The 13,455-nt window shown below is 30.4% G+C and overlaps 1 protein-coding gene across 6 annotated transcripts in view; it reads right to left on the bottom strand.

Annotated features, from left to right (window-relative positions):
* Window positions 1-1,787: 1,787 nt before the first annotated feature.
* LOC116772535 (collagen alpha-1(XV) chain-like) overlaps window positions 1,788-13,455 on the bottom strand; it is a 34,629-nt gene continuing 22,961 nt past the window's right edge. The window contains exons 4-27 of one of the 6 annotated variants that reach the window (XM_061522215.1): window positions 9,746-9,814; window positions 9,636-9,653; window positions 9,256-9,285; window positions 9,046-9,081; window positions 8,830-8,878; window positions 8,312-8,391; window positions 8,150-8,239; window positions 7,612-7,707; window positions 7,410-7,523; window positions 6,895-6,988; window positions 6,418-6,507; window positions 6,145-6,206; window positions 4,730-4,918; window positions 4,523-4,654; window positions 4,367-4,444; window positions 4,029-4,272; window positions 3,886-3,950; window positions 3,662-3,754; window positions 3,418-3,543; window positions 3,159-3,307; window positions 2,894-3,073; window positions 2,678-2,821; window positions 2,422-2,508; window positions 1,788-2,315 (exon numbers count right to left, since the gene is read on the bottom strand). In XM_061522215.1, the coding sequence (XP_061378199.1) occupies window positions 2,261-2,315; window positions 2,422-2,508; window positions 2,678-2,821; window positions 2,894-3,073; window positions 3,159-3,307; window positions 3,418-3,543; window positions 3,662-3,754; window positions 3,886-3,950; window positions 4,029-4,272; window positions 4,367-4,444; window positions 4,523-4,654; window positions 4,730-4,918; window positions 6,145-6,206; window positions 6,418-6,507; window positions 6,895-6,988; window positions 7,410-7,523; window positions 7,612-7,707; window positions 8,150-8,239; window positions 8,312-8,391; window positions 8,830-8,878; window positions 9,046-9,081; window positions 9,256-9,285; window positions 9,636-9,653; window positions 9,746-9,814 (2,370 nt within the window). In that variant the 3' untranslated portion in view covers window positions 1,788-2,260. The remainder of the gene's footprint in view (window positions 2,316-2,421; window positions 2,509-2,677; window positions 2,822-2,893; window positions 3,074-3,158; window positions 3,308-3,417; window positions 3,544-3,661; window positions 3,755-3,885; window positions 3,951-4,028; window positions 4,273-4,366; window positions 4,445-4,522; window positions 4,655-4,729; window positions 4,919-6,144; window positions 6,207-6,417; window positions 6,508-6,894; window positions 6,989-7,409; window positions 7,524-7,611; window positions 7,708-8,149; window positions 8,240-8,311; window positions 8,392-8,829; window positions 8,879-9,045; window positions 9,082-9,255; window positions 9,286-9,635; window positions 9,654-9,745; window positions 9,815-13,455) is intronic. The other 5 variants (XM_061522217.1, XM_061522218.1, XM_061522219.1 and 2 more) reach the window with 5 other exon arrangements.

Below are 13,455 nucleotides of genomic sequence, written 5' to 3' on the forward strand. Positions count from 1 at the left end.
TTAAAATTTCATTTCTTCCTGACTAGCAATTGATCTGAATCTTGGTATATGCCTTTGCTTCTAGTGTATAAAATACAGGGCAGCACTGTGGATCACGCAGTCGTATACTCAGGCTCGAAACTATTTGAGGAAGGTCAAGTCTACGTTGCTCTTAATAGAGGAGATCTTTGGTGGGATTACGTATCGAGAAGTTAGAATGTAATAAATTAACGATTGAGAAGCTGAAAAGAATTAAATAGAATAAGAAATAAAAACTTGACCATACAACACCGATAAATCTTGTTTTAAGTTTTAATCGCGGCGTGGCACATTATAAAACGAATATTTAATCAACTATCGTTCATATTTCACGTTCCCCCACAATTTTATTTTAGTCTAATCAATTTATATGTCTAAAATTTGTATATTTCAAAAATATAATCTTTTCATATAGTTGTTGCATTTTCAGGCATTCCTGTGAACATAGTTTTCACAAATTGAGTGAGTTATGAGTTAGTTTATTACAAAATTGTAACAATGTATTAACATTTGTAACCACGACTATATTTATTTCATACTTTGTAGCTTTCAAAACATTTATCATAGCCGTTAACAATAAAACCGCTTAATAAAAACAAATACTTTACTCTATTGTAAACATGTAAATGGATAAATTAAATAAATTAATATATTATTATTATTAAAGACTTTTACATTTTTTTGATGATGAAATTAAAAAGTTATGAAAAACTAAGAAGTGACGGTGTTTTAAATATTTTTTAAGGCAAAATGTTAAAAAGATTATATGTTTATACAACATTTTATATAATATACGTTGAAGCTGACTTTTATATTTGGTACAGTCTTACTTACCACCTGAATTTCTGAAAGGATTTTTCAAAACCAGCCATATTAAGATTCAGAACAAATTTTAAAAATCAATGCATAACTGTAACGAGAACTGGGAAAGCGGAAATCCACCCTTGCTAGAACTTCAACTGCACTCTACTTCACGTGATTTTTCAGAGCGATATTTACTTGAAAGCTATACGACAAGTTAAAAAGTACACTTGCTTTCTATTCAACACAAACTTTATTTAAATAAAATATTAATTATTATTTCTGAATTATACCTTATTACATGATTGGATTGCACTTCGACCTTTCATCTCAAAGTTATAAATTAAATGCAATAATTATTCAAAATATGATATACTTTCTAAGTTGATTGGGCCCGTGTAAGTAAATGTAAATATACTTATTATATGTAATTTAAATCAATGGCTATAAAAATAAAAAAATAAAATCAAATTAAAACCAACGGTTAATTTTATGCAATTTTAGTGTTGAAATAATTTATTATGAAATTAAAAATTATAGTGTATTTAATAAACAACAAATAGTCTTTGGCTTCTGGAGATTATATTAATTATTTTAAGTAGTAAATTACGTGCGAAAGGATTATTTGTTAAGCGATACACTCAATAAAAATAAATGTGGTCGAGTCCGTGGTTGGCTTGTACCCAAGTTTGTTAACTGTTCAGAATTTTATATTTTTTTGTTTTTTAAACATAATTAGTAGAATGGCAGATTGAAGTAATTCAGATATATCAAAGATTTGCAAAGCAATTAAATAAGGAATAAATCGATTGAAATTGATATTAAATAAACACACTTTTATATTATATTGTCAGAAATGTAATTTGTCACTGTCTTTTAAAATTATGTTTTTTAAGCAGAAATATCTTTTTGTTTTTAAAGTTTTATTTTGGTTGACATTAATTATTAGGTTATGAATGATACAAAAATTTTATTTCATTTATTTAAATTTAATAAAACTAAAAAGTCATGGCACCTAACATTTCTCTTTTACATTACAACAAAATCTTTACCTTAGTGAACACATCTTACATAAAAAAAAACAAATTACTTATGCGAAAGATTATTTTGCATAAATTTTACCAAATACTGTCTGTTAACTTTTTCGTTGAATTTATTTTTCTATGAAAACTTCATGTTCAACACAAAACACATAATTGTGCTCCACCACAATTCACGGTCCACGAAGACTAGTGAGACACCCACAAAACAATACGTTGCACAGTATTTACAAAATATGAATAAACTTAAGACGAAATCGTTATTTGTTACAAAAATAGGAATAAGTTAACTATACATTAATTAATTAAAAAAAAAAACATAAGTGTAACAATTGCATTTCTGGTTTAATGTAATACTCATTGACTCGTAAAAATAATGACTAATTTTTTTTAATATGACGTTACGACGTTGATATCCGATTATCGTAAGGTTTTTGGTGAATTCTGCCATGGGACCTGTCAATGACATGTATAATATAGCAAATTTTGTTTTTAAATAAATTTAACCTCAATAAAAAATATATTCTACAAAATAAATCCATTTGCGTAAAATTTTGCATACCTTGTACTGTGTGAATGTCTTCTAAGCTTGTATGAATTTGATGTAACTTCGACACAGAGTACAATTAGTTTTTTATCACAGGTATGTCTGAAATAAAATATATTGTGGGGCTTATTACAACAAGAAGCATTGAGAACTATTGATATTTATAAATGGATAACTTAAGTGACAACTCGAGGTTTTTTAATGCTATATAAATATTTTAAACTTCATTTATATTCATAAAGTTAAGACCGTAAATATTCCTTCCACTTACTGTTCTTCCTCTAATAGTCTATGGGTATATAGTAGGGAGGCCGCGCCAACGTTCAGCGGACTGTCACTCGTCCATTCATTGCAATTTGCTCTTGATAAAACTGTGCCAAAAGAGTTGCTGCCATGCCATACAGCTTTTAAAGGCCTGTGTGTTTGAAAGACAATGTTGAATAATTATTCCTTACTACTTCATATTTATATTGGCATCTTTACTTACCAAGTAGTATCAATCTGAACATTTTTTCCATTAAAGCTGTAAATACTTGATTTTGCAAACAGTGCTCCCGAACCATTAAACATGCTCGCCCAGGAATCGAAAAGAACTTGTCCGTACAAGTTGACTACCGGAACATATCTGTCTCGTTTTCTTTTTACAATAAATCTTAGATCTTCAACCCTGAATGCAAATAATAGTTTTATAAATAAAATATTATACTGACATTGTAGATTAATTAGTAAGATCTACAAATCATGAAATTTACCTAGTAGCTAGGAAGGCTGCAAAAGTGCTTTTAAAATTATGTATATAAGCTTGTCGGTAACATTCCTGGTCAGCAGCATTACGCCCAGTTCTATTGTTTGCCATAAGTATATTTCCTGCATATGCTTGGTTTAAGGCGACCAAACGTATCTGAAATTACGAAAAGTTTTACTGACAATTTGACGGTGAAAGAATTTATTTTAATAACTTTAAATATAAGCAAATATAATATTAAAATTGTTAGTTATTAGAATAGTTACGTAATTGTCTTCATTATTCTCTGTCGTTTCGTCTGAAGAGGGTGGACTTGATGGAGTTGATGAATAGTACGTTGGTCTGAATGTTGTGCTGGTATGTGATTCCCTTGTTTGCAAAAAAGAACCCATCTATGTAGAAAGTAAAAATAATAGTCTTGTCAGATAAATTATATCAATATCGTTTAAAAGTACCTTTATCTAAATTATGACTACTGCGAAATTATTTTTTAGTTAGATACAAACTCACCACAACGTATTGCCATCCATTTTCAACCCGCATTAATAATATTTTCTCTTGTAATATATATGCCAGCGTCCCCAGAGGGGTGTCAGTAGTTCTCTGAAATAAAATGTATCAATTAAATTTAGTAAATTACTTAAATTATTTTAAAAACATCTTAAATTTTGTATTTTACGAGAAAAACAATAAATTGATCAATAATAAAATGATATTTTAAGTTATTTCTTTACCTTAAGAAGACCGGTAGTTGTTTTGAAAATAACAGTCGCTGCTGTATAAAAATCATCGTCTTCATCTGTATTAAAATTTGAGTTATATTAGAAAATAATATTAAAATGACGTGGAATATTAAATTTTTATAACTTTTAGTTACCTGTGCTCTCATGATGAATGTCATTGAATGCAAAAAATGATTTCTTAGTTACTAATCCACCAGGTTCTCCTTTAGGACCGATGATAGAGACTCCAGGAGGACCTGATGGACCCGGAGGTCCCGGTGGTCCAGATGGGCCCGGGATTGATACGCGAACACATTCGCCACAAGTCCCCGGCAACCCAGGCTTTCCAGCTTCACCAGGTAAACCAATTTCACCTCTGTCACCTTTATGTCCTTTTAACTGCAAAAAATAATAAATAAAACAAATTATACCTCTAGTTGTGAAAATGTGATATAGTCAGATAATTAATACTATCAATTTTCTACTTCGTTACCCTCTCGATATCACTGGGCGACAACCCTTCACCTTTTTCTCCTCTAGGTCCAGTAGCACCCTTTTCCCCTTTGGGTCCCTATGAATATAAGCATAATGTATGGTATATTGAAGTAAATTTTACTGTGAATGTCCGTATATATCATACAAATATTACCATAGGACCTGGTTTTCCAGGCTGTCCCTTGTGGCTTTTACCCGGTGGTCCTATGGGGCCCACTTTTCCATGATGTCCCGTTGGTCCTCGAGGACCGGTCTGACCTGGTGGACCACGGTCACCTTTCGGTCCCTTTCAACAAAAAATTATAAAGCGAATGATAACTTATTATTATTATTATTATTAATATTAATTGTTGTTTCTTACTTTCATGAGACTTATTTGAGATGATGGCACAGTACCAGGAGGACCGGGTATTCCTGGTTCTCCTTTGTCACCCTTTGATCCATCTTTGCCAGTTTCTCCTTTATGTCCATGTTTTCCTGGGGGACCCTGAATACCATCTCTGCCAGTTTCACCTTGAGGACCAATTGCTCCTGTATCCCCTTTTTCACCCTAATGAAAGAGATATTTTCGTGAAAATTTGTTATGTTACTTATTTTTTTTTTAATCCTTGAAACCGGTTTTTTTTAATCCTTGAAACGAAACCTCTTAGCATTCAAAGGATTCACCGTGTGGGTGCCGGGTCCATCGCGTTGCAGGGAGAGGAGCTTCAACAGTGACTGGGACTTGCGACCCAGGTGTAGATTTAAGGGGCCCCTAACTAACGCGCGTTAAACGCTCACCTCCACTGTCCAAGCTCCTCTCCCTACCTAACCATATTTGAAAAGAACCTACTAGGGCTGCCTTCGAAGTACGTTCCAAGAATGAATTGATGTGAGTTCTGGACAGGCTCAAGTCTTTTAGTATGTTGTAGAGAGATTTAGCCATTATACCTCTCGCTCCAACTTCTACCGCGTATAAATCCCCGGCGAACCTATTTCGAGTGAGTTCGATAGTGAGCTCGTAATATTTGTTGACCTTGATGGTATGGTCTTTGGGGATGTTGGTTTCCCAAGGAACGGTAAGCTTTATCATCATAAAGCGCTTTAGAATTCGCGAATACATAGATATGTCTGGTCTGGAGGCCGACACACAAATATCCTCGGGGATTTTGTATTGTTTTTCACACGTATCCATCATTATAGTCCAATCCGTAGCCGCTTTAAGGATGGAGTAAGGCTTGACATTTGATTTTATAGTCCTAGTGTGCTCTCTCACAAAACCTACTGATCTCTCGTTTGCGGTTACTTCCCTTTGCGCTCTGGCTATCGAAAGACTAATCGCTTCACGTATGATTTCCAGAACCCTATTGTGACGACGCGAGTATTGACCGCTATCCAGGAGTACCCTACATCCCACTTACAAATGCCTAGCAGTTCCAATTGCCTTCCTACAGATATAGCAAGTTTTTTCTGTACCTTTACCCCATCTTACTAAATTACTCTGGATTAAATTATGGAATAAAAATCAGAACAGTCTAAAATTAAACAAATTAATATAAAAATTACCTCAAAAATATTTGAACTATATATTATTTATAAGAAATAATGAGAGCTAATGCAAAAACTACCGAAACGGTTTAGAGTCTATTTTTGATAATATTTTTGAAATAATTTCCCTAATCGAAGTCTACTTATTGTTCCATAATTCATAAAACAGATTAACTCTATATTCAACTACAAATACAGAAGCAAAACTTAAAATCAAGTAATTTATAAAAGGAAATAATATGTTAGTACCTTCGGTCCTTCAGGACCACTTGCCCCTTTATATCCTCTGAATTTTTCGACGATAGCCTTTTCTGTAATATATAATGTTTAGTTGTAGTGCTATATTATACGTAATTATTAATTTTAGTTTTGATATGAATGGTTTTAATAAAATTATGTTTTTCATTTGAATAAAATTAAAGTACATGTTAATAATCATCATTTTTTTGTTGTAAAACAGTGAAACATAAAAACATAGTTCTGATTCACGAGTACTTAAAATGTAGTAATTTACTTATGTACCTTCATTAGGATCGATGTCCTCGTCTAATATCGATGATAGTTTTGCAGGTAGTCCCATGAGACCCGGTTCACCTTTGTCTCCTTTTTCTCCTACATAAAGAAAAACTACTTATTAATTAGACAAAGCACAGAGTCTTTGTTGTTTTTTTAAAATTACTTATCATTTTCTTTTAAGTGATTGCTCTTGTCCCGTTTCGATTCCAGCAAAAATAATCATGCCTATTTGTTTGTCTATTGCAAATAGTATTTCAATTTTTTAGTTTTTGTATAGATGTCTATCTATCTCCTCCATATTTATATACATTTTCATGGAGAACAAATCAATTTTACAATATGGAGTCTTTGTGTTCATTTAGGTAAGTATATATTTTTGATTGCCAGGGTAAATCATGGCTAATGAGTCTTCTATGAAATGCATCCACATAAATATATATCGCATAAAGTCAGTTAGTATTTTTATACTTCAATTTATTGTACCTCTTAAGCCGTGTCTACCAGGAGTACCAGGTGGTCCAACGGGCCCTCTTTCTCCTTTTTCTCCAACAACTGGCACTTTTGTCTCTACTATTTCCTGTCAACATACGATCTGATACTCTATGCTTTAGGATACACAAAAATATCAAAGAATACTAGGTTTAAATTCATATAATACCAATACTTTTATGTAAATAAAATTATGTTCTTAGATTGTATTTCGCATGAGTATAGTAAAATTATTATTCTATCTCATCTGTTCGTGATCACGATTACTACTATCAAAATGTAGTTTAAAAGTAGAGTAATAAACGACACAAAGTATATCTGTAGATCATGCTTTTATTTCAATGAGGACTAACGAAAATCTTTTGATATCACCATTTTTCACATCTTTTTAAATATTTGAAACAAAAATTAAAAAAAAACACTAATATTTATTAGCTTGAGTAATTGTGAAATACATTTATCAAAAAATAACCTATAAAAACAATTCTAGACAAGTTTATCATTGTCACCTTACGAACAAGACCTGGTGTTCCAGGAGGACCTTGTATACCGGGATCGCCTTTATTACCATCTCTACCATCTTTTCCTGGTAATCCGCTATCTCCTTTCACCCCCTTTTCACCCTGTTTAAAAGTAAAAATGCAAATTATTACATTTCAAATATTTTGAAAAGAAAATTTTTATTCTATTATTATAATTTATTATACTTACTCTATCGCCTTTCAGCCCGTAGTCACCTGGAGGTCCTCTCATTTCTGGCATTTTTAGTAGTAAGTCTGACACAATAGCTTCTGAACATTTGCAGGACTAGAAAGAAATAAATATTTATAGGTGACAAAATTTCCCCATCTCATTTACGCAGCTTTTTATAGTTTTTGCCACATACTTTCCATGAGACGTGTGTACATAGTAGGATTCATTACTAAAACTAAGTAATATGTTTGTAGTTAAGAATTATATTTTATATATCAATAAATAAAAAAAGGAATTAAACGTAAATTAGTAAGATTTGTTACGTGAAATCTTTACAGAACTTTATTTAAGAATAGTGATAACTTGTTAAGGGTTTTATATACTAATATAAATTTAGGATTTTAAAAACTAACAATAATCAACTAATGTGAACTATAGTAAATAAAGCACTTTTAGGGGATTTTTTCATTATTACTTATCCTGTCAGCTGCAGTTGTTATGGTTAAAAAACTGATCGTTAATGCATAATATGTACTGAAGGATACTCAATACTTACGCCTTCTTTTCCCATCACACCCGGTGTTCCAGGAGCTCCATCAGGACCAATTGGGCCACGTTCACCCATGACAGATTCACCTCGTTCACCCTAAAAAAATGGTAACATTTTTATTAACGTAGAAAAAGAGTGTGGAAGACTAAAAAAATGTTAGCAAACAACCTTGTCTCCTCGATCGCCTTTCTCGCCCTTGTCCCCCTTATCACCTTTTTCTCCTTTAACAACAGTTTCTTCAGTGCTATCTGAATTAAAATATATATTTTGTTATTATTTACCATGTTTAATTCTTTTTAAATTTCATAGTTTTTATGTGTATATATATTTATTGGGAATACTAGCTAACTATATTAAAAATATCGGCAATGTTTAAATATGTATTTATGAAATAAATCTAATTAATTTCACAAGTATTATTATGGTATGTATTTGTCAATTTTGTGCCATAGCTGATAAAACAAAGGTCGTGGTCAGGTACGATCCATCCCTTGGGAAACAACGGTTTTACCTGTGTTCGGCAATTTAAGCAAACGCAGTACGGTACTAAAATTATTCGAACACACTTTACATAATATTTATAACCTTTTTATTTTTATTTTGATACTACATTAGAATATGTGTTTGTATATATTATTTATTCGTCCTTGTTTAAATATTTGTAATCTAAAAATAATATAACTTACCAAACAGGGAGTTGGTTGATATTTTTTCGCTTGAATCAAAATCAATAAACTGAAAATGGAATGGAAACTTTAATATATGAAATTCAATGCAATTCAAAAAATATTAGTATATTTAATGTTTAACATAAATCAAGCCAGCATGAAGCAATGGAAAATTTGAAAAAAAACAAATATGTTATGCAATCTTTTTAGTTAATGTTAAATGATCAGACATACCGTATTCACTTCGAGGTTTTCTGCCTTTGTGAAATCCTAAAACCGGGTTAATTGGTTAAAATATTTTAATACCCCAGAACAAATTAAATTGGTGATATTTCAAGCAAGTTATAGAAATGTGTTTAATATAATCAAAGATACATAATATTATGCTAATTGTTAGATATTAAAATTTAAACATTATTAATGAAAAATTGAAATACAACTTACATTACTTTCGGTGCTCGGGTTAGCTTTAATCTAGAGAAGAAATTTTACTATTAAAAATATAAGCACCCGCCCAAACATAAAATAAAACAAACAATATTTTTTTACCAAAGACATATATAGTTTTCTCGTTCAAAATAATTTATGTAATACATATAATATTATGAATAATGTATTATCTATAAAAACTTGTGGGGATACAGTGAAAATACAATATCAACAAATAAAAGTACAAAATATATATATAGTTTTATAAAAGAAAATAATACACATCATTCAATATAAATATTGCAAACAAATAGACCCACACATATTGATAAAACATTCAAAGGCAAATAAAGCATACATTGACAGATAGACATCGATTGGAAACTATAACTTACGCTAGCCGGCAATTTATCCTGCAATATAAGATATACATGCATATAATGTACATAATGATACAAACACACGATGAGTAATATTGTTTAAAATATTAAATAAAATCACTCACATCGGAACATATATATCTTCGTCCATTAATATCAGGCTTTGGATAAATCACAAGTGTCTGTATCGCAGCCTGGAATGGTAAATATTATTTATGTGCGTAATTATAAATTAAAAGAAAAATATAGAAAAAGAAAAGGATAGGTGCAGCAAAGTGATTAATATTAAATGTCGCCGAATAATATAGTTGTACTGTAATTTTGAAATCGATTAATTTTGATATAAATATCGAACATTTCACGGGTTATGATATTTTTAGTGGAATTAATTTAATCCTTAAAGATAAAAACTATAATGTATATATTTGTTTAACAATGTACTCCTCAGTTACTTTATTGTAATTCCTCACAGGGATCATGTAGTTTATTTAATTTATAAGTTACATATAACCATTAAAGTTTATAGAATTTAAACATAAACCCTTAACAGGTCGGAAAGGTAAACCCTTGAATAGGACAATAATTCCATCGCTTTCTAAACGTTATTTAATTCGTGAAATGAAGAAAATCATATAATTCTTAATTCAAATTATTTTAATGACTGCGCAAATAAAAAAGTAGAGTTTAGGTTGTACATTACTGATATATTACATTTTGATAAATTATTCCAAAAATATGTATCTTAATATTCTAAAATCCTTTAAGACACGTGACATTCTAAGATTAAGAAAGCTTAAGTTCTGCTATAGTCTGTCTTGTATAAAATATTTAAGCATTCACAATCACACCCAAGTTTTGAGACAAAGGACGTCCAACTTATAAAGTATATCCTTTCGAAAACTTTCTACTCCGAAATGAACGTAGAATGCAAGAAATTAAAATGGCAACACTTAAAGGTATTCAAACGTCACGCCCATGATGTATTTGCGGAAATTATGAGCGTACTTTTTGCGAAAGTTTCCAGAGCCGCGTGAAATTTACGAGTCTCATTCACAAATTAGGTCGTGCATTCGAAACACATATTTTTTTGACTGAGAACCTTCATGCTTGTATCCAGTGATTATTTGATATAATATTATTTATGTTTTGTTCAATCATCATCTTTTATTATAAAATAGATTACTAAGAGTATTGGACTTATACTATAAGATCAAACTAAGCTTCTATATGTCGACTAATACTAAGTGGTTACATCAACTCAGAAACATTTAATACAAACCGACAGCGTTGCAAAGAAATTGTTTCAGAAAGAATGTTATAATTATTTGTAGCTCGCTAAATATTTAAAAGCATGGGGTTCGCTTGAGATGAGTCAAAACTTTATTACAACCCTCATATTTTTTGCTCAATAAAAATACCTTGCAAATTTGAATAAGATCCCGTACATCCTCTTTGTGCTTTTTTCTCAGAATTCATCTGACAGTTGTTAAATTTTTTACATATTTATATGTTTTAGGCCCTTTTGTAGCCAGGTTTTGAATTTAGTGAGGCAAGCCATTTTCTTCTTTTGATTGATGATCGTTATTCTACACTCACGTGAGAATGTGTATATCGGGTTTTTCTTTTGAACGTTTTTTTATTAAAAAAATCTAAATTAAATAAAATAGTAAAGATTCCTAGTATTAAGTAGTAGTGAAAGAAAATTTGTTTACTTATTTTTATTAATATTCTTATTATTCTTATATATTCTTATTTCTTACGATATAGTTATCAAATAACTATATTTGTCTATATTATGAAAGGTTTAATCTCTCTATCACCCAATTAACACCCAAATTTAATCAAAGTTTTGGGATTCGGAGATGATAGATTTAGCAGTACGAACTATATGGTTACCTGCGAAACATCTTCAAATAGTTCCTCCAATAACAGATATAACTAGAAACAACCCCGTAAATTGAAAGTTCAGGTACAATTCAAACAAAATTCCGATAGACGATATTATTAACCATTGCAGTAGCTATAAACGAAGCAAAACCCATTTCTTTTTTTTGTTTATGTGGATGCATGACTCTTACTCAATATAATCTTGTAAATCACAAGCCACACCTGCTATGTGGCCGAGCCCTAAAGAGAAACTGGCACATCTTTTGATTTAATAAAAATTTCACCAAAATATATGTAACTAATTAACATTAATAATGAAAATTAACGTTCGCATTAGAAAGTTGGTCGTTATTATAAAGAATTTACTAGAGCTTTTTATGAAGAATCTAAAATAAGTGAACATTAAACAATCATATTAAAAATTTTCTAGATTTTTTATATAGATTACTCCTTTACTTTTATATTTCAATCTTCTTCCGTTGAAAATGTGTTAATCATGCGTTCATAATCTTACGTAACTTATAAAGAGTAATTGCTCCTGTCTGGGCTCACTTCTTATCGGCTTACTTATAAAAGAAAATTTCCTTATCTTGGTATGGATATTTTCTCATTTTACCTATACTATTTTTTGGAAACAAAATATCATTGAAAAAAATTATTAAAAAAGTTCAAGTCATAGAATTAAAGACCAGAAGTACAGTAGTTTTACCAAAAACATTTGAAGTAAATCGTATATATTTTGAAAAGGCATGCCAAGGCACGCTATCGTGTTATTTCGTGCGTAACGTTGGGCTTAAAAGCCGAAAGAGGTTCCATAAAGTCGGATGGAAGGTACATCCTGCTATATTCTTTAAAATCTTCACGTAATGCCAAGCATTTCAGAAATCTACTTAAGCAATGTGAGAGACTGCATATCACTGCGGTGTACGGCGTTATGATTTTCTTGAATTTCCAAATTATCTTATTTCCAGAAATTATACAAAGTATATTTTTTACTAAAAAGTTAATTTATAGGTATCGATCATAGTGTGATAAAGCTCTGTGATTTTATAGTAAGTAGTAAACATATCTAAATCCATGATTTTTAAACCAGACCTTAACGTTCACTATTTCATAGATATAATGCAAAAAATGCTTTTTCTTCGCTATAGCTGCCTTTATACAAAATATCTTTCAAAACAGTACCATCGATCAATACACGCATAACTAAAGCAAAACTTATTCGTATATATATGTTTAAATACGCCGGTCTTTCCATTAACAATATTAATAGGATATAAACAAGTTAATTTTAATAGTTTTGCTGTCACACACGATACATTATTTCCACTTTCAAGTATGAGTATATTGCATCACGTATAAGGTTCTTGAACGTTATATCCGTTATGTCATAACTCTGAAGTTTAGCATTTGCTTCCGTTTTCAACACGAATTTATCTGGTTTTGACACAGCCGTTGCCAACTGCTTCGAAAATGTATTCGAATATTTGACACTTTACAAATAATGCATTATTTATTATACAAGGAGTTTTATTTTTATTAAAAAAAAAACACGATTTGCAATTACTATATTTACAAATCAAAGAGAATTCTAACTTAAGTTAACCAAAACGCAATATAACCTAAATTAAAGTAAAAAAATAATCATAATATTTAAGTAGATCCTTTTATATACAAAAAAATATATTTTCCGTAATATAATATACGAATATACAATTTATAACTGTCGAAAGCACCTATGAATCTGTTTGATTCAGACTGCGGTGGAACTTTAGTAAGTTCGTCGCTAATGTATTTTGGTGTGTCGAGAGCAAATTCTGTTAATCACGCGAATGAACTGTAAAGCTTGTCGGTTTGCTTGAATATGCATTATTGTCAGTTGTGGCTTAAGTTATGTAACATTAAATTAGCAATTGCTTAATAAAATCAGTATATATATATATATATA

Source organism: Danaus plexippus, chromosome 12, assembly GCF_018135715.1.
Source record: "Danaus plexippus chromosome 12, MEX_DaPlex, whole genome shotgun sequence".
NCBI classification, from domain to species: Eukaryota; Metazoa; Arthropoda; class Insecta; order Lepidoptera; family Nymphalidae; genus Danaus; species Danaus plexippus.